Source organism: Nanorana parkeri, unplaced genomic scaffold, assembly GCF_000935625.1.
Source record: "Nanorana parkeri isolate BGI_ZX_2015 unplaced genomic scaffold, ASM93562v1 scaffold103, whole genome shotgun sequence".
Taxonomy (NCBI): Eukaryota; Metazoa; Chordata; class Amphibia; order Anura; family Dicroglossidae; genus Nanorana; species Nanorana parkeri.
Genome location: NW_017306371.1, coordinates 1,260,172 through 1,285,093, shown reverse-complemented (window position 1 = coordinate 1,285,093; position 24,922 = coordinate 1,260,172). Strand labels below are relative to the sequence as shown.

General features: G+C 42.3%; 1 protein-coding gene across 1 annotated transcript; it reads right to left on the bottom strand.

The window, feature by feature from the left end:
* Positions 1-737: 737 nt before the first annotated feature.
* On the bottom strand, positions 738-24,432 carry TMEM143 (transmembrane protein 143). Its single transcript, XM_018552956.1, has 8 exons — positions 24,353-24,432; positions 21,389-21,609; positions 14,607-14,714; positions 13,074-13,271; positions 11,231-11,367; positions 8,988-9,267; positions 5,930-6,119; positions 738-1,250 (listed from the first exon to the last, which is right to left on the bottom strand). Exons 2-8 carry the CDS (start codon positions 21,587-21,589, stop codon positions 1,084-1,086), a joined length of 1,281 nt encoding a protein of 426 aa, XP_018408458.1. The 5' UTR covers positions 21,590-21,609; positions 24,353-24,432; the 3' UTR covers positions 738-1,083.
* Between the last annotated feature and the right edge of the window lie 490 nt (positions 24,433-24,922).

The window sequence follows — 24,922 nt, the reverse complement described above, 5'->3', positions numbered from 1 at the left end:
GAAGGATACCTCAAAGAATTAGAATTTGCCTGTACTGGTGAAACAGATAAACGTCTCAACTGTGGACACCACACAAAGAAGCCTCCCCAGGGTGGCATGAAGGCATCCCAAGGGAGAGACTGAAATGGCACCTGAGACCTCTTGTTTTAAATCATCATCTGGATGCCTCTCCTTGAAGTCCAAACATTGAAAGGGAGACCGATAGTGGTTGAGAGCTCCCAAGAGAAGGGAAGACCATGGTAGAAAGGCAATTCCTATATACACCAAGAGAGATCTTTTAAAACACACACACACACACACACACACACACAATTAACAAGAATTACACTCCAATATTATATCATGTTTATTGATATTAAAACATGATGTAAGAATACTTCAGACAATGGGATTAAAGTGTTAAAAGCAAATGAAGATGTACTTAGCAACTTCTGATGTAATTGACAACTCACCTTGTAACACTTTATCGTTTTTGAAAGTTATTTAAACAACCGTCATTCACAGTTTATTGAATTGAACAAAAATACTGTGCACTAGAATAGATCATTGGAATCTGGTTGTTGTAAACATTCTACTTTCCCTTTTCCTTAATTTTCATTACTTGGTGTTGTCTCCCAAATCAGCTGAAATAAGAATGACATGTGTAGTACCACAGCACCCAATCAGATTCTCTCTTTAATTCTCCAATTTACACATTTCAGGGCAGATGGCACCTAAAAGGTGTCTATAAAGCAGCACAGTTTTTTCAGACACTTTAAGGCTCTCAGCGCATAGCATGCAGTGCTTCTAACACTGAGGTGAAAAATCTTTAGACTTTCTTGTAGTGAAAGCTTTGCCACCAAATAATAAATACTTCAAGGAGAAAGACAATGATAACATCAGCCTCTGAAAATGCAGCAGATATATATATATATATATAATCAATATTTTCAAGCTCAAGACAAGCCTTTGAACACAGTAGTAACTTGTCTCTGTCATTATACACACACACACAGAACAAGCACAATAACCCAGAGACATGGAGTGCAATCTGTTTTGCATTAAAAAGACAAATGTTTGTCCATAGAAGACATCCTTCTATCTTCAGCTGTGCATCTGTACAGTCTGTTCTTTTGAATCTTTCTCTTCTTTGCTACTTATATTCTTCAGGTTTTCAAGTGCTCGATCTACAAAGAATGTTATCTCCAGTCCAGATTTTTCATGAAGCCATGACTCAACCTGCTTTTTCATCTGTAGAACAGTTTCAGAATCTTGACGAATAAAAAAAATAAATAAAAAAAAATTGTTAATAATGTACTGTACAACTTCAAATGCAACAAACTTTGGCACTCATCTATAGTCATGAATGTATGCAGCACTTGAGTAATATATCATGTATGCTGGGCTACACACTACAAAAGTGTTAGGATGAGCTCCTTGACAATACAAAGGCTGGAGGGAGGATTCAGACTAAAACCATATCAAAATTATACAAATGCTTTGTTTACAAAATGAATTGAAATAATTGACTAAATGGGGTATTGTGAAATCAGGATTCAGACTCGTCAGTTATAACATCCTATATACATTGGCACCTAATGCATGTTTTTGATGAATACTAAGAACGCCTTAATGTCGCTGTCAATACTACCAATGTTGGAATATGCATGAACACCCAGCTTATCATTCATAGCTTTGTGCTGCACTGAAATTAACACAGATCAAGACCTCTATTCGCATTAATATTGCACCTCAATGCTTTGGAATGGTAATCTATAATGTCCACCAAGGTTAGAGTGCTGAAGACTAGGTTGAAGAACTGTCAGGTGCAGGGTAGAAACCAGCACTTGTATGTCCTAAAACCTTAATCTGAAAATCTGAAATACAATTTAAATGTATCCGTGTTAATTCTTTCCTTCATAAGCTGACATTTGAATGGACAGCAGGCTCCTCTAGATGCCTGCAATTAACATCAGCTTAATTCAGAGCCCCAGAAGGTCCTAATAAGCCAACATCAACAAACAAAAAAGCAGTCAAACCTTCCTGGCTAACGCTGACATTTGATTAACAGTGCCCCCCTGGGTTTCTAGGATGCTCTGAAAAGAAGCAAATGTTACCTGCAGGCACGCAGAACCTGGTAACCGTCCAGCAAGGTAAGAGTTTGGTAAATGTTAACTATAAAATGTTAAAGCTGAAATCCAGACATGTTAGGAAAATGAATGAAGTTAAATGATAAAAAACAAATAACCCCTTGGCTACCAAGGATGGACATGTCATTAAATCCAAAAGGTTAAGCAATAGCTTCCCTAAGCTTATTCTAAAAATATTCTTCTTGCCTTCCTCTTTTTAGAAGAAGTGATTCAGAAGCCTATAAAACCACCTGTTCACTTCTACAGACCGGCAAAACGCCGCCCCCAGTCCCGGGGCTGCCCTAGTGCCTTTTCTACCTGAGCCAAAAATAAAAGGAAATTATTAGATCCAGCATTTAGGTTGAACTCTAAACTGGTGAGCTGTAAACATTTTAAATGTGTTCTCTAGTTACAATTTTGTAGTTTTTCAAGCATGTCCAGTTTTAAAGCTGTATATATTTGTTTATAATTAACTCAATACAGTCTCACCTTTCCATTTAGTGGACAATTTGGAACTTATATTGTGTCTGTGTACAGAAAATGTATGTTTTGTAAACGCTTCAGCAAACATGCAACATACAAAACGGAGACAATTACTATTGATTTATAGGTCCTCTTGTCTGCAGAAAACATTTCTTTATTTTGTGGGAGAAATTTGAGCAATTTGTGGCAGGAAAAAAAAAATGGAAAAACTTTTCAGGCAGTGAAGGGATTTAGGGGCCGTCATATCCCAAAGTGATATTTTACTTAAAAATGGAGCATTTTAGTTCAATGTCTCAGATCAGGGGATGGCAACCTCGGCACTCCAACTGAGCTGAAACTACATGCCTGTGGCTAAGGCATAGAAATAAAACATCGCTCCTCCACGGCTTCCTTCCTATTCCTTTACTATATGCCTGTGGCTATCAGAGTCTTGCAATGCCACATGGGACAATGCCACAACAGCTGGAATGCCAAGGTTGCCTACCCCATCTGAAATACTCCAAACACCCAGATCTCCCTGACTCCGTTCCTGTCCATTCGGGAATGTTGGGTATTCCCACACAGTACTGCACGCTCCGGCATCTCTTGTTACATTCCTTATAATATAGTAGTGATGCACTGAAATTTAGGCCCTCGTCACATATCGGCTGAAAATAGCACTTTTGACAAAATGTCCAAAGTGCCATCTTTTCGGTCAAAATTGTGGTGCATCCCCAGTTTCTCTCCTCCGTGCTGTGTGCTGCTCTGTGTCCCCTCTGACAAAGTGCAGCATCCAGCGGGAAGAAGAGAAACTGTCAGGAGGCGAGAGGAGGACAGCGCTGTGAGCGTGTCACAGGAGGCTGAGCTCCCCTCCCGCATCGCCCAGCTTCCTGCACAGATCAGGAGAGTGGTGTGGAGGCGGAGACAGCTGTCACTGGAGACCGAGCCAGCGGTGAGGGGGAGGAGTCGGCTGTCAAATGAGACCGAGCTCTCCTCCCCGCACTGCTGACTCAGCTGTGACAGCGAGTCAGGATGCAGAGCGCTATACAAACATTCTGCGATCACTGATTGCTGACTGTAAATAAATGGACATAGTATGAGTTACTATGTACCAGTTATGAATGAATAGGAAGCAAATTACATCACTTCCTGTTTATTCACGATTGTGTACATGGTAAACATACTATATCCACAATTTATTGATGAACAGCAACACTCGGCATAGAGAATTCCTGTACATTTATAACACGGGCTGCAGAAAAAGAGATTGTGGACTCTGTGGACTCAATCTCTTTTTCTATTTTAAAGCTGAACTATCAGGTGTCTGTTTAGACCCCTAATTTTTCACCGAAGCCCCTAGCAGTAAACAAATAGTTAAACATGAATATTAAAAAAATAAAACGTTATTAATTAAATATTAATTTTAAAAAATTATAATTTTTTGTTTCGGTTTTGGCCTGACATTTGTTTATTTTTGGTTTCAAAATTTTCATTTCAGTGCATCACTATAATATAGTATAAATAAATAACTCGAACACAAGAGTAAAACTGAAGCCACAGGTTTCATGATCCAAAAACTCTAGAGATGACAATAGATTTGCAATATATAGAAAATTGTCAGGTGGTACAACTGAGGTATTTAATGAAAACTGGAATCTGCATGTTGGGTGGAAGTTCCTGAATATGACTTGATATTAACCGCCTGTAATCCATTGCACAGCATGACTAAGGATGGGAGGAGGAGGGATTACACTAGGGGCCAATAACGTTTTGATTCAGCACATATGAACAGCCACTAAACTTGCTGTTAGGAACAAAGAGCAGAGTGATGCCTCATCAGTTCTCTGCTGCTCCTTCACTGTCAAATCATCGAAATGTAATACATTTTCACATAAGCAGTGCAGCAGTAAAGGTCGAGGATTAAGGTTGGCTGGATCTCAAGATTGGCTGAACACAATTAACAGGTAATAAAAAGTTCTAAAAACTATCTATACATGTATCTATCTTGATAGCACGCGCCCTTTGGGTCAGTCTGAAAATACACAGGGGGGAATTTACTAAAATTGGAGCAGACAGAATCTGGAGCAGCTGTACAAAAGTAACCAATCAGCGTCTGTCATCAGCTTGCTCAGTAGAAATGGTCTGGTTGGCATGCACAGTCTGCGGCGGTCTTAGTAAACTCCACTCACAGTCTTTGGTGAAACACTTTGGGGGGAATTTATCAAAGGAATTGTGAATTTTAGCCTCTCACATCATTTTTTTTATGTGCAAATCTGCCTTTTAACATGTGCCCCTGTTTTGAACTGAGCTTGCACTACTATTTTAAATTGCACATTTTTTGCACCCGTTTTCATCTGCACTTGTTCTGGGCTGTCTGAAACTGGAGCATCACCTAAGAAAACAATCAGACAAAAAGTCCCCATGACCACTTCAAGAAGCGACCATTAAGCTTTTTGCCTGGAGTTATGAGTCTTCTTTCCTGGAGTAGATTAAACCTCATTTATCAACATTACACTAGCATCATTAATCTGGCGCAAAGTGCGTCAAATATATTTTGTGCAAGTTCAAACACTCGCAATTGCTATGAATAATTCCCCCCATTGTGTCCTGTATGCACGAAGACTGAACTTGTGGATATCAGCAACCAATAACTGTAGCTTAAAAGGTGGCCATACACTTTACAACCATCGCAAGACCTTAGTCTTGCGATGGTTGTAACGTAATTTTAAAAAAAATGTACGATCTGCCCATCTTGGACAGGCAGATCGTACTTGCGATGATCGCAATGCTGAACGGGCAGTGTGCGCGTTCGGCATTTGTCTCCCGAGCACCGTTCAAACCAGCCGAATATCGTAAGATCTTCGGCTGGTTTTCTAGCGTGCTCCTTAGACAAAAGACGTGCGACCATACAGTGGAAACGGTCGCACGCCTTCATTCACACTGCACGATTCTCGTACGATCGCGGGATTTCCCGCGATTCTCGTACGAGAGTCGTGCAGTGTATGGGTACCTTTACACAGAACTAAAACCCTCTTTTCCTCGGTATGCAGTCAATTGTTGGTCTAGATTGGATTGCTGGTTAGTGTACTTTACGGGGAACACAGATTCCTTCCCTCTACTACAATCATACACAATCTAGCACCAGTTTTACTTGCCTAGGGGAAACCTGCAAACTCCCATGGAAAACATACCAGCTCCATAACGCTAGAGTCCTGCGTGAAATTTATAGCAAATGTACTTGCTTATTAGGAATTGCACCAATGACTCTAGTGCTCCAAGACTTACAGTGACCACTAAAACACCAAGAGGCCAAAATGAATGTTTAGCAAAATAATCAGGATTGTATTTTTCTAACACACCTGTGATATCCTCATGGCTGGGTATGTTAAGTTGCTTTAGAAAGCTGTGGGCCAAGATGAGCTCTTTTGTATGTTCTTCTTGTGCTCTGAGGGTCAAGGCAGCCAGCAGCTCGGCATTGTTGGAAGTGCTCCTGTAGTACAACATATGAGCCAGTTCCAGTGAATGGGCTTTTCTCCTCTGAGCAAACACCTAGAATATAACCAAATGTATGAACACAAAAACAAATGAGTGAAGTGAAGAAACCTTTTATTCACACAGTATATTGATAATGGGAATATAAAACAAACAACTTGACTATGCAGCGCAGTGTAATGAGTACTAAGCCAATAGACTTGATTTTAACACAATCACTTAAATCCTTAAATGCTGTAGGCAGGTTGGTTGGTAAAAGTATATCAGGCATGTTAACCAATTAAGTCCCCCGAATCGTTTTCCCCCATAAACCCCTTGAGTTTCAGTCGGGTTTTTTTTTAAGATGTTTCAATTTCACACCTAATGCATTTTGTAGGTTACCCCAACATACGCATGTTTTCTTTTCGGGATAGTTAAGAAATCGATATTAAACCCTCCTTTTAAAAAAAAATATGTGCTATAGGGATGCCTACCTTTGTCTGAGGCTGTTGTTCTTTAAAATCTTTCCATTCCTCGTTTTCAAGTGGGTCCCCGCAGCGTTCTTCCCCCCCGCCCGCTCCCCTGTACAGGTGCCACCATCGTTCTAATGGAGGCACCCGTGCCCGCAGTGGCTGTGTGCATCCATAGACACACACAGCCCTGTCCACTCCCCTTCTCTCTTTGATTGATGGCTCCTCTGCCATCAGTATCCTCCTCCTGCAACCAGGAAGTACGGGGAACGGAGGATCACTTCGGGATCGGCAGCGGGGACGAGCGTCGATGACAGTGGTGTTGGGAATGACGGGAGAAAAAGGTTCTGGGCGGTTTTTACCAGAACAGAATGCAATAAGGTAAAAAACGCCCTAACATTAAAACTACTTTAATGATGCACATTATTTTGACATTTTATTTCTAGGTTTTCATAATTTAAATTAAAAAAAAACAAAAACAAAAAAAAACTGTTCTGTAATAATTTCCAAATGAGCTTGTTGTTCACGCAGTGCACAGACCCCCTAGTAAAATATAACCGATAAAGTCTGTTCATGAAAGCATAATACGTAAATGTGATTTTTATGTAACATAGCAGAATGGTAACGCTTACTTTTATTTTAGGATTCCCCTTTTGATGCTACATTTCAGCGTGCAGCAGAAGATAATGTTTGCATAAACCGATGGTATAACATGAAGAAAAGATCAATTTGGGCTAACAGCACACAGGATGTGCAGTGAGGAGTGTCTGCTACAGAACACCTCTATGGAGTGCTGTGTTGCAGGATCAAAAGCTCAGGAGCTGATCGATTTCATTCCTGGGCTTATTGCTGGACCCCAGCTGTTACTGACATCACAGACAGCAGTTGCACTGCAGAAGCTGGTTGGGACCATCAGGAACCTCTCAGTCCTAATGCAATTTTATACACTCCTGGGACAAATAGCCGCTGTCCTACCAACATTTTAAAATGACATGCGAGACTCAAGAGGTTAAATGCAGATTAAAAAAAGTAGGATAACCATAAGCATTAACCATATTAATCCTACCAAGGGCCTCACTCCGTTAGTGATCAGCGTACCCAATATATACACTGCAGTGAGGGACCAGCAAGGGACATCATGTACTCTTTAATGTGTACGTAAAGCCAAAATGTATTTATTTCTTTGGGGTGACGTGGGAAAGGGTTAGTACCTCTATCAAGTTTTTATTGCTGTCTCCTGGCAAGATTCACCAGCTCTTTTTATCCCAGTGACCACTACCACCGAGACAGAATGTGATGAGAAAATCAGTTCAAACCAGAACAAGAGGTAAGGGTACATCTTTTAAATAGGGACACATTGCTCTGTGATAACTGTCCAAGAGGAGATTTCTTCACGCCTTGGAGAGGTTTTCACTTCCTGTTACATCGCCCAAGACAGGAAGTGAAGGGCATAGCAGGCAGCAAAAGAAAAACTGGCAGGGGTTTACATATCAGAAAACGAAAAAAAAGCTTTGGTTGCACATACATAACACTAAGGGATGTCCATTTATAGTGCATGTGCTACGGGTGGAATACAGGTTGCAGGGAGACTGAGTGCAATAAGATAGTAAGGCAGACCTGACACTGTGTATGCTTGGAAGCTAAAACATCTGTGTGCGAGTATCTGATTTTTGCTATCTAGCTTGCAAATGTGTTTAAAATTGAGGGGGTCTAGGGAATTGTAATTATACTGTGAAGAGACTCTGTCACTTTGCCCATCCATCACCGCCGATAGTAACCTTCCCTACACTCCACAACTGCTCCATTCCTCCATCGGAGCCAGGAGTCCATACCCTGTGTAAGCTCTGTGTTCAGTATTGCCAGAGTTTACACGGGGCTGATGATCTCATCCCCTCTCCGACCACGCAGGCCCAATCACTACATCTTGGGAGATGGCTTCCATAGTAACTGGAAGTAACCTGTGTTTTCTGAGTCCCTGACAGAGCAACAGAACAGAATACAGTGAAAGTGAGTATAAATGTCAAGAGAATCTGTCACTTTGCCCATTCAGATTCCGTTTCATGAGATGTAGAAAAGGCTGGGGTCTTATTCAGTTTTTACCAAATGGCCGAAGGTCAGATGGTATATCTAAGTGGGTGCTCGAGAGCTCTGAAAAACATACATTTTATAGAGACCCTGTCAAGCCTCGAAAGAAATGCATTTCTCAGGTGCTGAAGAGGTATAGCATATTCACCTCTCTGGCACCCATGTGTTCTCTCCCCCCTCCCCTCAGTTCTAGCACTGCTCTCTTTAGCACTTTCTCCTGCAATTGACACTTCTGCGTGCGTCAGATTCCTGGGTTCCCTGCTGTGCACTACATTTTATCACACAGCCACTTACAGTTAGCAAAATCTTTTGGCCTGTTTTTTTTTTTTTTTGGTCGCCTTGGTGAGGGCCATCTCTGCTTGTTTTTGGATTCTCTACTTGTCTGACTCACCTGCCAAGCTCGGAAAGTCATGAACCCTGCAAAGAAGAAGAGGAGGAAGGACGTTCCAATCTTCAGATCTGTAAGGACCACCATCCCCACATTGACAAACACAATGCCTCCACTAACCAGCAGCATAATGTTCAAAAAAGCGCGATCAAAGATGGACGTTCTCACTTTTACCACAGGGAGCAGCTGCTCTAACCCCTCCAGGGGTATATCCTTAAAGCATTTTAAAATCATATGGGAGTTTTTAGGGCGAGCGGCTAGTAGGACCCGCTTAAAGTATCGCCTGTTGGAGGAGAAATCAAAGCATTAGAAGATACAACTGCAAACAATAAATGAAAAACAGATAATAGCAGTCTAATACTAGGCATTTTTATCATGTGCCCCCTTCTTATGTGTAGTAAAGAAGATATACAATCTATAATCTTTACATATTGCTCACAGCACAGAGATTGTTGTTCAAAGTGCATAACTTGTAGGGTAGTGTAGTAGATGGTGATGAACAGTGAATTGTGTATGGTGTTAACCTATTTTTATCAAACGGTCACAAAACTGGACAATTTAAATTATATGTAAAGCCATTTTTTCATTCTGAATAGGGTCCAGAGGGGTTAAAACCGCTAAATCAGCTTTGTTTTGGATCCCGTTAGGGAGATTTCACTTCATTTCCCATCCTGTGGACTCAGCAGTAAGTGAGCAGATATCTTTCCAATGTGAAGGAAATTCCCTCTTAGACAGTTGTCACAGGAATAAGTGCCCTTATTGGAAGATTTATATGTTATTTGAATATGTAGATTTTTCTTATTAAAGTCAAGCTTGGCCCTGTCCCTTCCTATCCCCCAAGCTGCCACAGTGCTCACCCTAGTGACGGGTCACCTCAATGACTAAGAGGTGGTAAGAGACAGGACCAAACATAACTTTTGCAGCTAAAACATATTTACCTGAAGCGGCCTATAGCTCTGGATCTACTGATTGAAGTAAAATGGGGTTTTCACTGAAGGCAAACCCTGGTTATGCATCGTTTATCATATTCTCAGCCTGAACTGCTCCTATCTGTGACAGACCTGACAATTCAAATTTAGTAGACTAAATTTATACAAGAGCACATTTTAACTGTGGTATGAAGCAGCTGCAAAACCTCTCATGAAAGCCTTTCTGTTGGCAGGAAATAACTGACTTAGAGAATACTGTTACTTTAAAAATACTAAAAGCTGCAGACAGATATGAAGTGCAGGTACCCAGAGATGCCTTCACACACAGATAGCAGCTTCCAGTGTCCTATTGTTCACACAAATTCTGGGCAAAACGTTCACACTTCCGAGTAGTGTTGGAGAGTGATGCTAAGCCTCCTTCCCCTGCATTCCTATTTGTTCACAATGATTGGAAGCCTAGCTGATGTCAATAGGAATGTGCAAGAGGCTATGAGTTAGTGCTCAAAACAGCCTGGCATTTGGGCAAACCAGTAGACACTAAAATCTGCTGGTGCGTGTTCCTCTGGATACCGGTTAGCAGTTTTCACTATTCTTAAAGTTGCTTTAATGGAAGGGTCATTGCTGTAAATGAAACAAAGAAAAGTTCACTGGCACTCCGAGATGTTAAGCATGACAGTTGGCATGACAGGATAGGTATCGCAATGTGAAGCAGCGTTTCGGGAACCCAATTTGGTTCCTTCCTCAATCAGTTCCTGAGCTTTTGCAGTCACTTTGTTTGCATGAGGAAGGAACCAGATTGGGTTTTGAAACGTTGCTTCACATTGTGATGCCTATCCTGTCATGACAATAAAAAGGATTTGGCCCTTAGGATCTCGGAGTGCCAGCGAACTCTTCTTTGTTCCATGAATTCATTTGCGGCGCCATCCGCATACACTGTTGCACCCGCTCAAGATCTTTGGGAATATAGTACCGGTCAGGAGTGCGATCAGACACACTGCATGATATCTAGAGTCGCTGATGATGATTATGCCGCACCAGAGGGTAAGCAGCCTATGTATTATAAATACTAACAGTAGCCACAAGACATCGTAAATATAATGAGATGTTTGTAGCAGCTACAAATGTTTGCTAGAAAGCAGCTTGTGTGGCCCTTACCCAACATAACTCACAGTGCATCAATATACTATATACACAATTCCCAGAACCTGGGAAGGGGTATATGCTGTGCATACAGTCATATCATGTGTTGTGTATACTGTTTATCACAATGTTCTATATTTACATTGTACATGACGAGCACCCAGAAACAAGTCTTGCCTTTCTGGTAGGGTGCGACAACTTCGGGAGAAGAGAGATTCCTTGTGCTTGGAGGTCATCTGGAAGGTTAGGGGTCCCAGTCTCTGTCCAAGTGCCCAGTAATGGATATATTCATATTTATCAAGATTCACATAAACCTAAAAAGCCACAGCAAGCTCACATGTGATATGAATAACAGTATCCCATCAGTCTGATAAAAGAAAGAGTTGAATCACTGAAATGTGTGTGAAATCCAGGTAGCAGCACATACCGGGGGAAACACTACAACTCTACTCTGGTCTGCTTTAAACTCTGTCGCTGTAAGACAGTAATAATGGTCTTAGACAAACTAATGGAGTACGCGGTCCAGTTCTGGTCACCAGTACTAAGAAAAGATGTCCTTGAGTTGGAAAAAGTCCAGCGAAGGGCAACCAAACTAATTAGGGGTATGGAGGACCAGAGCTACGAGACGAGGCTACTAAATTTAAACATGTTCACATTAGAGGTGAGGAGATTAAGGGGGGATATGATTTCCATGTACAAAATGTTTAATGGTGGTAGCAACATTAGCGATAAACTGTTTAAAATTAACTCCGTTACAAAAACTAGAGGCCATCACCTAAAATTGGTGGAAAAAAAATTCCAGCACAAGGGGCGAAAGGGGTTCTTCACAGTAAGATCAGTTAGGGTCTGGAACTCACTGCCACAGGCGGTGATTTCAGCAAATAATGTGGAATTGTTCAAGAAACTTTTGGACGATTTCTTAAGGGACCGTAATATACAGGGGTACGGGTACTCCTAGAATGAGATCCTAATAGGTTGGACTTGATGGACTAATGTCTTTATTCAACCTCAAATACTATGTAATGCAGATGGCTGACCAATGTCAAGAAAACACCTCGAGCATAAAAACACATAAAAGATGAATGTAGTCATGCATCCAGCACTGATGGTAACATCTCTGCTGAAAGTGTATATGACTTCTAAAAATGAATATGTCATATGTTAAATATACATTTCAAAGTGTTTGTTATAGCTCTTTAAACACTTCAGGCGGGTTCATGTATATGTACACCCCTCGCCTGGAGTGGTTGTATCAAGAACCCAGCTGCTGCTTTAGCTGTGTTTTTGGTATAATTTTAAACAGCCAGCGATGGCTGTTAAGGTACAAGCGATCTGGTGGCTGTATAGCCGCCTGATCATTTGTACCGAGCAGTGGAGTGTGCTCCCCCCCTCTCCGCTGCCAGTTACCGCAGATTCTGCTGTCCACTATGCGGGCCTGGGACAGTCATGGCCTGTCTCCCCACACTGATCTGAGGGAGATCAGCAAGCTTCTAGCCACGGATCTCTCCTCTGATCACTGGACCCGGACGTGATGTGTATTACATCCCTTCTGGTGTCACTGTTTACAGTCTCGGGCTCTTAGATAGGAAAATGTGCTGTAGTCCTTACACACTGCTTGTCCTAAGGTGACCTTACACACTGCTACAGAGGATACTGGTCTATTCCTGATGTACTGGGAGGTTCAGCTCAAACTCTTACACATACAAAATCTGAAATTCTGAGCTTTTGTCAATGTGAATGTCAGTTCTATATCTTCCTTTCATACACGGAGCTCAGCGTTCATAAAAGATCACCTGATTTTGACATTTCCTGCCTGCACTGTAACATGAATTGTGATAGCACAGTTCATTCATTCGTGAAGTGTTCCGAATTGCTCTTTAAAAGGCCAACATAAGCTGCACAACCTAAACCTTTCACATGAGGGCCAAAACAGATTCCACTACAAAGTAAGCCAGGATTAAGCATCCACGTATACACATCAGGCATACTATAGTAATGTGTAAAGGTGTACATCAATCACCTGGACTCCATCCTGAGGGTGATGCACAATTAGTGCATAAGCTAAAGCATCCTCAGACAAAACATTAAAGTTAGCCTGATCCAGAACTGGCTGCAGATGCTCCAACACCTGTTTTTCTCTGGATAGCTTTTCTGTGTCTGTTAGGCTGCTAGAATCCAGCACAGCCTCGCAGTCAGGATTGATGGGATCATACAAAGCCTAAAAGAGACAAAGTGTAATGCATCAAAAAAATTCTCAAACAATCCTATCCATTGCAAGTGCTCATTATGTTCCAATAGACTTGTGTCATTTCCCTCTTCTATTACATTTCATGGGGAAAAGTACAGCAAATTAGTGCTGAGGATATGCTCAAGAATCAAGCTTGTAAATGCACATTTAACCCTTACACTGCAGAGGGATACCACTGGAAGGGTCATTTTGGTATTTGTTTCCCAGAATTCAGCTTTAAAGAGACGCTGTCACCTTGCCCAAACATATGCACCACCCCCTTCATTTTTGAATACAGATACCTTGCCAGTGCTTCCCAGCTGCTTTTTCCTCTGTTGCAGCTGGCAATATTAACCACCATGTCATACGCTAGGGGAAGCAGTGATGTCACTTATTCTTTCATGTAACAGAGGTCAGGCCTAGTGATTGGCACCTAGACGTGAGCAATGTCACATGGGAGGAGGTCACATGCTCTGCTATAACAGAAAGCACTGAGTGTTGCCAACAACTATGATGGAGGAAGGAGTAGATGAGAAGAACTAGAAAGGTCAGTATAAGTGGGTAGGTGATGGGGTCCCTTTGCAAAGAGACCATCACTTTGCCTTGAATGGGTGGGTGAGGTGACTGTCTAAGATTACAGCAGAAGAAATGGAAGTGATATCTCACACACAGCTCTCTGTGCAGTAATCCCTTGAGGAATACAAAATACTGTCACTTGGGTACGCCCTCTCATCTGGGAGCCAATACCAAGCAATAGGCTATGCCACACATTTATACACATGTTCAGTGCCTCCAATGTGGGATCTTAGACAGGGGGATGATGACCCCCCCCCACACACACACACACACTTGATATATCTGGAAGCACTGCTCCATGGGAGGGCTCTGATGGCATATGGAGGAGGCATGGGTGCATGACATACTACCAGGGGGCGGGATCGCTACATGGGCAAAGTGACACTGTTAATAAGTTTATGGGCTGTGCAGCCTGTAATGCAAATGCTGCTATACTCAGGACTGGACAGCAGCAAAAAGAGCCAGGCATGAACAATGAGATCAGTGGATAAAATGGAGGGAGGCATCCTCTAATCTCATGAATGTGAAGGATAACTTCCAGATTACAGAACACTTTAATGTCCGATATGAAGGCTTCTAACAAGAAAGCGGTATAGTGGCATGTGGCAAACATCATGTGAGTAAATGTCAAATCTGACAAAATTATTTTCTAAAGTCTAAAAGGGGGTTATGAGAATATGGTAAAAGTGGAGTTTTCTTTAAAATGAATCTTCAATAGTTTTAGAAAGAAACCAAAGAAAGAACATTCACCTGAAGCTCCCCGAGAACTGCATGGTAAGGCTGGAGGAGAGAATATTCTAATTGCTCGACAAAGGAAAGAAACGTCTGCTTCTCCAATTCACTAGAGGAGTGAAATTCCTGAAAAATATCAAAGTGTTGTATCCTTGTTAGTAATAAACTTAACACAAAAAGTATATCACTGTACAAATACACCAGAATATGTACAAAAGCAACTTACTTTGACAGGATTTAAAAAATATACACAAAAATGTTTTTAATTTTGATTGGATGCATTCTAATGCTCTCCCTTTCCTCACTCTTAGCAGGGGAGTGAAAAAAGGTGAGTATGTGGTGCAGGGGAAGGGCAGCACAGTGGCTCGGTCCCTGGTTCAAATCTGGGGACCTGGGCAAGGAATTTGCATGTTCTCCCTGTGCATGCGTGGGTTTCCCCTGGGTACTTCGGTTTCCTCCCACACTCCAAAGACATGCTGGAAGGTTAATTGGCTTCTGCCTAAATCAGTCCTGTATGTCTTCATGTGAGATAGGGACCTTAGATTATAAGATCCTTGAGGGCAGGGACTGAACTGAATGTGCAGTATGTAAAGTGTTGTGTATAGCGTATAAATAGCTATAATAATAATCATAAGGCATGCACGGATACCGATACTAGTGTTGGTGCCGATACCGAGTATTTGGGCAAGTACTCGCACTCGGCCAAATGCTCCCGATACTGGAACTTACAGTATCAGGAAGCCAAGCAGCGAGTAATTACACGCCGCCCGGCTCCTGATTGACTGGGAAGCTGGCTCCATGCTCCCTAGTGGGCATGGACTATGCCTGCATACACTAGGTTTATTTATTTTTTTCATTCTAGTGCATGTATGCAGGTGTTTATCATCTCTCTCACTACTCCCCAAGCCAATGCATTCATCTGCCTTTTTCTGCATGACAGACCTATCTTTGTACACATTGATAATAATGCTGAATACTTATCTTTTGGGCAAGCAGCAAGTTCATTCTTCGCTCTCTAGCAGAGCTGTTGGCCCCACTGCTCTCCGACACTCCAGTGTTTGTCAAATAGCATGTCCCTTCTTTTGTGCTGTGGTTTCAACCGCCAGCTGCTACATCACTACTCTGTTCTGTATTGACGTAACAGCCAGTGGGAGAAACCGCAACGCACAGCAGGGAACAAGCTATTTGATCAGTGCGAGAAATGTAACATCTTTTTCAGGAAGTTGCTGATTTAAGAAACAGGGTCGCTTAATTAATTCGTAGGCCACCAGCTACCTACCGTTAAATGTACGTTAAATGTAGTTCTTTAATTTAATTTAGCCAGAAGTTTGTTCCCTGCAGAGGTTTTGTTATTTTTTCACGTCACCTGAAGAAAATGACAAGTAATCACATTGTAGCTAGTGAATGGACCACCGGCATCTTCTAGTCAATAATTTTTCGAGAACAGTAAAAAGGCAATTAAAACCAGTAATTATATATATACATATATACACACACAAACATATACAAAACACATACATATACACACACACACACCAAACACACCTGTGAACAAATCTAAAAAGATGCATTTTGTAAACAATCCATCATGGGTCTTCACATCATTAATAATGATGTGGATGGACACGTAGCTATCTCAGGAATTAATATAGATAAATAAATGGACCTGAGGGATTTAACACAACTGACTATCTGGCCTTTAACCTGCATGTTGGGGAAGAACTGCTCTAAGGCAGGAGATTCCTATTAATTAATGAGCTCAGCAGTAATGGCTTTCACCAAGCCCGGCTGATCAAGAGGTAAACCAGCAAAATATGACAAGTGCTCCTGGCCATAGTTTATAGTGCCATCTCAGGGGGTATTTCCAGAGAGAGAGTGCAATAACCAGCTGGCTATTCTGAAAAACAGAAAGGTCACTGTTCATTAATGGATTTCCTGCCAGACCTGAGTATCTGTGCTCTATATAACAAGAAATACAATTTGCTGGTGAATGGATAAAACATGTGATGGGCTTCTTTATTAAAAGAATGCTGTTTATCAGAGGAATTATCTGATCTTCCCAATTAAAGCTGTACTCCAGGCAAACAGCCAAATATAATTATGAAAACATATACAAGGGTGTTTTACCTGTCCATGCAGTCCTCTACACAGTCCTCCCACACAGCCCTGTCTGGCAGGGAAGGGGATCTGATCTTTCTCTACTGCAATGTCCTTTTTCTTACAGGTCTCCTCCTGTATTGCTTGATTAATATATCATTTTCATATAAAGTTATTATCTTGGATTACACTAAAGCTAGGAATAGAATTAATTCTATCAATCGTCCGTGTCGCTTATTACAGAGCAACAAAATTAGTAGTAGTCGCTCTGACCAATCAGTTCATTGTTATATTAGGCTCCTGGACTGTCTCCCAAATTTGAGTTGAGTCGTCAGCTTTTGTAGCATTTAACCAATTCACACCCTGCATGGTCATGGCGATTATGATGGGAAAACTGCCAACATGACTACTGAAACTCGGCAGGCTTGCAGTGATATCTGCAAGATGGGTCTCCCTTGCTCAATTGAACAGAAACTGAGAATGAGACCTGAGACTTCTGTAAGACCTCCTTCACATGGCCATTCATTTCCCACATCAGCGTATATCTGCAGCAGATATGTCCAGAGGCATTTGATTAGCTGAACACAGGAAGCCTGTACAAATCAATGACAGTCTGACACTGTCCGTGGCTGTTCACATGTAACCACTCAAGGATTGCATGCGGCTAGGGACAGATGAGTGGCCCTGTATGTAGACAGTTTACGTCCAGGAACGCTCATCTGTCCCTAAGTGGGTATTCGTTCCATGGCATTTATGTGTACAGGTTCAGTGGCCACTGATCTGGATGGCGAACAACCATAAACAGCCTTAACCTGTCATCTATTATCAGTTAATGTTAAGTAAATGTTTTGTTTTTTTGAATTGTGCGTGTGTGTGTGTTTTTTCACTAGTACTATGTCAAGAGACTTAATTGCATATATAATCAATCAGTTTCCTCTGGGTCATTGCAAATGATTTTAGGATTACAGTGCCAGGCTACTGTAGATCCCTTCAAGATCTGATTATTAAATTCTGAGATCAAGCACTACAGAACTTCACCTCCCCACCCTGTGACTGGACAGTGAAAGTAGAAGCAGAACACTGACATCATTTTCCTGTCACTCTTCTCTAGTCTTTTAGCATGTTCTCTGCACTGCAACACACTTGATTATCTTCCATTTGCCAATTCTCCCTCAGCCAGTCTGAGCTGGGCAGTACAGGTACCAAGTTTAATTCAGGTATTTACACTGCATGCTTTAAATTTAAAAAAAAAAATACAATGTTGTGTTACTGATTACAAAAATGCACTAGTTTATGTTTTCTCCATCTGTCTGAAGTTCAGCTTTAAAGAATACATTTGATTAAAGAATCATGTACCGATTAAAGACGAAGGCTGCCATTGTAAACCTTTAGAAAATGACACTTTCCTGGTTCTTATAATCCAGTGGCTTCAAAACTTTTTGCATCACAGACCATAGGTAGGTAGATCAGGAATTCTTAGTTCAACAGTCGTATGCGTGTTGAGGTCAAGTGATATAGAAGTACTGTAGCCAACCCAAAAAACTATTGGAGAGGGTCTACATTGCCAATTCTCTGGTTTCAATATTTCAAATCACCAACTCTGACTTTCTCAGACTTTCATTCTTTGCATGCTTGCTCTGGGTCTGTGACACAAAGGGGACATCCTAAAACATATAATGTGAAAATGGCTTAAGATAGCTTAATGGGTACAAAAGTGCCTAAACCTCAATCAATTGCCTTGAGCCTTTCCACAACCTAAGCTTTCAACTGCCCAAACCTATTCTGGAAGTTTCACAGATTTCAGTTTCCCACAAGGCAAATGAGTGACATTAAGTTTGTGTTTTAGGGAGTTTAATATACAAAAAAGAACTTAGATGTTGACCAGTTTTAGGCAGTTTTTCCACACATTAAAAAGGAAAACTATGAGGTGAGTGAAAATCAAGTTCAAGCCGTTATGCGACAATGAAACTATCACACATCGGCTCAATATAAATCGGGAAGTGAGCAAACACAAACCGTCGCTCGCTCACTTCTCGATCATCATCTGCAGGGACTCCCACCCTCCAGCACTGAGTGGAGGAACAGACGGGGGAGGGTACAGCTGGCTCTGCCTCTACATGGGCAGAGCCAGCTGTCATTCACGTAGCTGGGTGGATCTCGACAGCATTGTCGGGATCCGTCCCGGCTGCGGTGGTCTCAGTATACAGCGAGCTGTAGCTCACTATGTACTGAGCTTTGGGAGGAGGTTACTATATGTCCCCCCGTGACCCCTAAGAGAACTATGGGGAAAAACACTTACCCCGTAGTTCTCTTTTAAGCCATTTTCACATTAAATGTTTTAGGATGTCCCAATACAGACATATTTAATTTAGATATGTACTTTTAGAATTGGAATGCATACAGGGAACACTGTCTACCAGCTCAAGCCTTGCAAATTTCCAGGTACAAATGAAGTGCACGAATCTCCCTTAGGTCAGCAATTTAGTGACTTATTTTGCTTACCTGAATGTAATGCCAGAAAGGTATTCCTAAACACTCCCACAGTAAGCTCCTCATTCCCTCACATCCAGAAAACCTAAAGTGTTCATATGTCAGGTTCAAATGAGTCACTTCATTACAGCCAACAATCAGATACAAACTTACCTGCTGCAGTGAACAAGCTTACATGAGAAAGAAGGGTGATGACTCGTTAGTGTACAGCTCCTTCACTGTCAATTTAGCAGACTGGGAGTGTGTTCCCAACCAAGCTGAGCAGAGGCTGTAATGAAGGCTTTGCTGTGCTGTCTGCCCCAAGACTGACTGAAAGTTATAAATCCCATGACAAGCTAAACAGTTCCCAAAATAAGCACAGGCTTGTGCTGATGGGCTTTTACAGTCTAAAAGGTGCCCAGACACTGCACGATTCGTACGAGAATCGCGTGAAATCCCGCGATCGTAGATAATCGTGCAGTGTATGGAAGCTGTGTGACCGTTTCTACTGTACGGTCGCACGTCTTTCGTCGACCAAGCAGGCTGGAAAGCCCGTCGGGAATCGTACGATTCTCGGCAAGTTAGTGGCCTGCTTGTTCGACAACTGCCGAACAGGCCGGTGTGCGCATGCGCACACTGCCAGTTTGCAGTCATTGGAAGCCCACCACTCATTGCAGTCATCGCAAGCCCGCCCCTCAGGGGGCGGGCTTGCGATGATTGCAAGTACGACCTACCTGTCAGGAATGTGCAGATCGTATGTTTTTTTTAAAGTACTTTACAGACCTTGCAAGACAAAAGTCTTGCGAGGGTTATAGAGTGTATGGGCACCTTTATACAAGTTTATGGAAATGCAAAACCTGCTTGGAGCAGGTCAAACGGAGGTCATCTGTCAATGAATTCTGAATGATCTCACATGCATCTCAAACTGATGCCATCAGCACAAGCCTAAAGCTAGTTGACACAGGACTTGTTAACCTGTGTATTTATCTGCTTGCCTTAAAGTGCATGTAACGGCTATTTTTGTTTCGCTGCAGTTGCTGTTTTTTTTTATGCGCCCTTTCAGTAAAAATTGTCTGCTCAGTTCAAATCCCGGCTTAAAGAAGAACTCTGGGCATAATAATCCCATACCCTTGCAGTGGGGCAACCCCTGCACTGCAAGGGATAAGTGCTCATTTTCATCTAGGGACCAAAATAAAAAAAGGTTGTACTCACCTGAACCTCTGAGACAGCTGGCTGTTAGACCGGTCCCTGCCACCTCTCTCCCCATCCACTCCAGCGAGGTAAAGTCATCACGTCCAATACAGTGTATACGATGCAAGGATGCAGGGGAGCATTCTATTGCTGGAGTGGAGGAAGAGACAAGCGGCATGGTCCGGAGTAGTAGCCAGGCAGCTCTGAGGTTAAGAGAGTATAACATTTATTTTCATCCCTAGACAAAAACAAGCACTTAACCCTTGGAGTGAAGGGGTAGCCTCACCGCAAGGGCTAAAAATAATTATGCCCAGAGTTCTTCTTCAATACTAAGGCCCATCAATAGTCCCTTGGTGACACCAGCTGTTTAACAGGAGCATGTTTGTTAGCCGGGGTTGCTTGTCCCGGCTTGTAAACAACTTAGTGTGCCAACACACATGTGACCAGCATGACAGCATTATAGGTGCTTACTTGCTTGTGTATGAGAAGATCCTCCACAAGGAAAACTGTGAGAGGAGGGACAGAAGGATTGGCCATTTATGCCCACATCTCACTCATGTGTATGTGTTCCAAGGAGCTATGGTCGCTGGGATATGTAGTCTGAACGGCCCACATTTCACTCATGCCTACTGACAAGAAACTATGGTGTCGGGATATGTATTCAGAGTGGCCCACATTCCACTAATGCGCACTTAAGCCAAGGATCTATGTCCTTATGGATATATAGTCTAAACAACCCACATTTTACTCATGCACACTTGTGCCAAAACAGCTATGGTTTCTGGGATATATAGTCTGAGCGGCCCCCATTTTACTATGGTCTCTGGGATATGTAGAACAGGTTTTAACATGCATGTCTTATTTGCCATAGGATCATCCAATACATTTTTAGAAGATTCCAATATTGGGGGAATTATATGCAATATTATTAGTTTTTTTTTATGATGTGCTCAACTTTAAAATTAAACAATTGAAACGTTCAGAGAATGAAAGCAATAACAGTGACTCTGTATAGGATTACAAGTCAACGACTTCCCACTCACCTGAACCAAATAGTCCACTAGCTGACTCTTAGAAAAGGGAATATATCTTTCCTGATATTGTGCACCCCAATCTTTGGGCTTACTGGGTTTCCACATCTTTCTATATTCGGACATTTTTGTCGCAAGTGAGCCCATATTGCGGGTTAATGAATGGCCTATCCCAATCCCTGTGCGGAGAGCCCCCAAGGCAGTTAGCAGCATGTTGAAGGCCAGCAATGTCCCTGGGTAAGAAAGAAAAACACAGACACTAATGAACAAATTATACACTGAAGAATGTATCACATCCAAGAGCCTGTAAACTGAAGAAAATCAATAACACAAAAATGGAGGCAGTCAGAGAAATTGAAGGTTCTGCTGTTTGTTTTAAAAAGAAAACCTTTTTTATAGTCACATAAAACCCAGTATATGTAAATATTACACTATTGTATCTTATTAGAAATATATACCAGAGTTGCCACTGCCACTAGCAAAGCATATAAACCTTGTATTTCCTGCATAAACTGTATTATAGAGCTCCCGCAGATGACATACATAACTTACTTTTGTTTCTTTTTGCTGGTTCTGCAGTAAAATTATGTTGCTTGCAAAAAAACTACAGTAGGTGTGGATACAAGACCAGTCAACCTGCACAAGGAGAGAGCAGCAGTGACTGGTCTGTATTACAGGAAGCTCCTGTACAGATGTGGAAGAAATACAAAACGCTAACCAGGATTCAAGTAAGAATACACATGCCTCTTGTATTTAGACAATATTTTTTCTTATCCTGGAGTTGACGTTTATATCAGTCTAGCACGTGTGGATGGGATGGGAAGTGTGAGACTGTTTATAACAAAGCAGGTACACTTCTTACACATCTCACAAAAGGTAAACAAGCCATAGAAATCTATATTACCAGAATCTGATTACAGCATGCATTGACATAAACCATGTTCCCCACAGGCCCTTCTTATATCTAAAAGTAGAAATACCCCACTGCTGCCCAGCCAAGGCAGTGTGAGGTCTCGGCATCTGGGATCTGGTTACTTCCACTTTGATTTGATAAGGAAAGCCTGCAGGGAGCATGGTTTATTTATATGTTAGTGTTACACCTATCCTTTAGCACTACAGAACCCATGCAATGCTGCACCAGGCCTTCAACAACTGTATATACACATACATATATATATATATATTTTTTATTTTTTTTTAAATCACATTTATACCTTGTTGTCTTTAAACAACACAAAAGCCCTAAATCTACTTCAGTGTAGCGTACATGTTAAATACAGCGATAACAATGAGTTTAGCTGAGGATTGTATGTTATTGCTGCCTATGGTCTTGAAAGTGACCATAATTGAGACTGGTCAGATCTACAATTATGTAAAGGGGAAGTATGCGGTCAGTGTTTTTCCCCATGGTTCTCTTTAGGGTTACGGGAGGACATAAACTAGCGTCCTCCCGTGACCCAAAGCTCAATATATCGCAAGCTACAGCTCGTGGTATACTGAGACCACCGCAGCCGGGACGGATCCAGACATTACTGTCCAGATCCACCCAGCTGTGTGAGTGACAGCTGGCTCTGCTCTGCCTATCTAGAGGTAGAGCTAGCTGTACCCGCCCCCTCCCCAGTCCTTTCCGCCAGTCAGCACTGGAGGATCGGAGCGGGGAATCCTTTCAGGGAGCCGTGACGGACGGCTCTCTGCAGGGACATGATCGAGAAGTGAGCGAGTGACGGTATGTGTTCGCTCACTTCCTGATCTATTGAGCCGACGTGTGACAGTTTCATTGTCACACGTCGGCTCGAACTATGAGGGTGAGTGATTTTCACTCACCTCATAATTCTCCTTTAACATTCTCACCTGTATGGCAGTTAATGCAAATAGGCACCCACCAGATTCTGGGATTGTAAACTCAACTGTGCATGCATGAGGGCGGTTCATTGACAAAAATACTCTGCAGGTAAGTGAAAAACCTTCACACAGGTACCCCAGACATTACATGCAGCTCATCCTTGTAGTGCCGGGGTAGCCCCACCGCAAGGGGATTGATTTTTTTCTGAAGAGTCTTTAAAGGAAACCTTCCATGACAAAGTCTGCATTTTGCAAGCTCATACCCCCAACACAAATGGGTTTAAAAATCTTTGTCACCAAGAAAAAATGACTTAAGTAGCCTAAACATGGGGTGAATTTCAACCAGTTCTTGATGAACCCAACATAATTTGCACAGTGGGTGTCCCTGTGGGCACCCTTCTGTCGGCATCCCTCGACCAGCTAATCAAAATAACAGGTTGGAAAATTCCCGGCCGAATGGAGCTTACAGCCAATCAGCTCCAAGCTCCCTTTGGATATTCCGCCAGTGGCCAGAATACAATGCAGAACAGCAGGGACATATTTGTACAGCGGTGATGGAGGAATCTGTTATATTGTCTTTGTTCAGCCTGCAGGTTGAATAAAGAAAATAGACCCGAGTATACCCGGCTTCACTTTGGTCCTTGCGGAAGGCATGGGTGATTTCACCGTGGGATGGCTGGACGTCCCATGAGAACGCACTCTTCCAATGAATGGTCTGGAGTGTATTCTACAGGGAGTTGGATTGTCCAGCTCTACAGTGACATCACCCATCCCTCGCCCAGCGTCATAGGCCAGGGCGATCAGTTTGTTTACAATTGGCTTTTTACAGCCATTTGCATTGGGAGGCCAGCAAAAGGGAAGATAATCCTTTCTGCTTACAGCACTACAAGTGTCTGCAGTCCTGCTGCCTCGCATATCCAGCTCCTATAGTTCCCAAAGAGAGATCAGTGGCCGCTGAGCCGGGACTATCTCATCTCGTAGGTTCTTAGCCATGCCCATTTACACACACGGAAATAAAGCCACCCTCCCAGGCTACTGATTCCACAGCCCGGACGCCTGTCCATACGTCACACAAGGCTGTCAGCTGCCATAGTAACAATCCCCCCTCCCCAGACAGAACAGCAAAACGCTAACCTCTGGGAGAACAGAGCTGACATTGAGATCCCGAGCATGCGCAGTACGGCACCTCCGACACTGGGTCTGCTGCGTGCTTACGTCAGACGGCGGAAGAGGAAAGAAAAGGGCACGTTGTGCGGTACGTGTTAGCGCCTCTGTGCCCGGTCTGCAGTGGAATGCACAAGTCATGCTGAATATTTATGTACAATGAGCAAAGTCTTGTGTTCATGAATAGAACGTACAATAAATCTAATGTACACTGCAGTAAAGCGCAATGATTTCGTTTTTCAACCTCATCAGAATTCTCCTGACTAATGACGCCCATAAATACCTGACTATTAACCCTTTTCATCCCTGTATCTGTGTCCTTAAAGGGTTAGTTCGCTTTTATTTTTTAGCCATTAACATTACATTAGGCATAAAATATATAATAAAATACTGCCTTCCGTTTTGAAAACTGATGCTTACATTTAATAATGCTGCTCCTCTGGGCTCAGCTTCTTTGTGGATGTGTGGCCCCAGGCCCTCATGAACGAGTGCTCAACTAGGAGAACTTGGCTAGGGTTAACCATACATGGGCAGTTTGCT

What these genes read in the sequence shown, in the direction of transcription:
- TMEM143 (XM_018552956.1), bottom strand. Translation starts at nt 21,589, where the DNA reads ATGCTGCTAACTGCCTTGGGGGCTCTCCGCACAGGGATTGGGATAGGC. An exon ending in TAGTGGACTATTTGGTTCAG is followed by an intron (nt 14,715 to 21,388) that starts GTGAGTGGGAAG and finishes GATATTTTTCAG; the next exon opens with GAATTTCACTCCTCTAGTGA. An exon ending in CAGCCATGAGGATATCACAG is followed by an intron (nt 1,251 to 5,929) that starts GTGTGTTAGAAA and finishes TTATTCGTCAAG; the next exon opens with ATTCTGAAACTGTTCTACAG.